The sequence below is a fragment of the Ailuropoda melanoleuca genome, unplaced genomic scaffold (assembly GCF_002007445.2).
Source record: "Ailuropoda melanoleuca isolate Jingjing unplaced genomic scaffold, ASM200744v2 unplaced-scaffold41277, whole genome shotgun sequence".
In the NCBI taxonomy this organism is placed as follows: Eukaryota; Metazoa; Chordata; class Mammalia; order Carnivora; family Ursidae; genus Ailuropoda; species Ailuropoda melanoleuca.
In genome coordinates this window covers 1-582 of record NW_023213034.1, presented here as the reverse complement: position 1 = coordinate 582, position 582 = coordinate 1, and the positions used below count along the sequence as shown (strand labels likewise).

Here is a 582-nt window from a genome sequence, read left to right as displayed (position 1 = left end):
GTTCTTCTTTTTTATAGCCACGTGAACCATAATATTAAACATTTACACAAGGTTTCTAGGCTTCCAATCAACCGGAGTCTTCTTGCTGGTTGTGAAATCTCGCAACTAAGCAGGAGGTGGAGGAGGTCAGACATCTTGGCACTGTTCACTCACAATTCAGTTTTCAGAAGTTTGAGTGCTTTCTTCATATTTTCGAACAACAGGTCACAATCTGTGGGTTCATAGGTATAGCGATGGTTGGAATATTTCCCAGGAATATCAGCTCTTACGACCATGGAAGGATCCACAAATATAATCTTGGGGACGTATAGGCCATCAAGTAAAAGGTTCTTGTCCGTCGGGTCATGAACAATATTCAGGAGGATGAACTTCTCGGCTATCTTCTGTATGCCCTTGTGTTCAGCAAAGGTTTTCTTCAGAGCTTGAGAGTGTGGGCAGTCGTCTCTGTGGTTAATAACCATCAGTGGTTTGTTGCTGTTTTTGGCTTTGAACAGGCCTTCTTCATAGGTCTGGACCCACTCAAGGCTGTCGCCCCACCCCCGGGAAAGAGTCTGGACCTTTTTCACTTCTGGTTTTTTGCCA

General features: G+C 44.3%; 1 protein-coding gene across 1 annotated transcript; it reads right to left on the bottom strand.

Moving 5' to 3' along the window:
* Positions 1–149: 149 nt before the first annotated feature.
* LOC117799037 (anterior gradient protein 2-A-like) lies at positions 150–575 on the bottom strand (the record flags this gene model as incomplete). The annotated part of the gene is made up of 1 exon (XM_034651496.1): positions 150–575. A coding segment is annotated over one exon (426 nt), but the record flags the coding sequence as incomplete, so codon positions are not given.
* Positions 576–582: the final 7 nt, after the last annotated feature.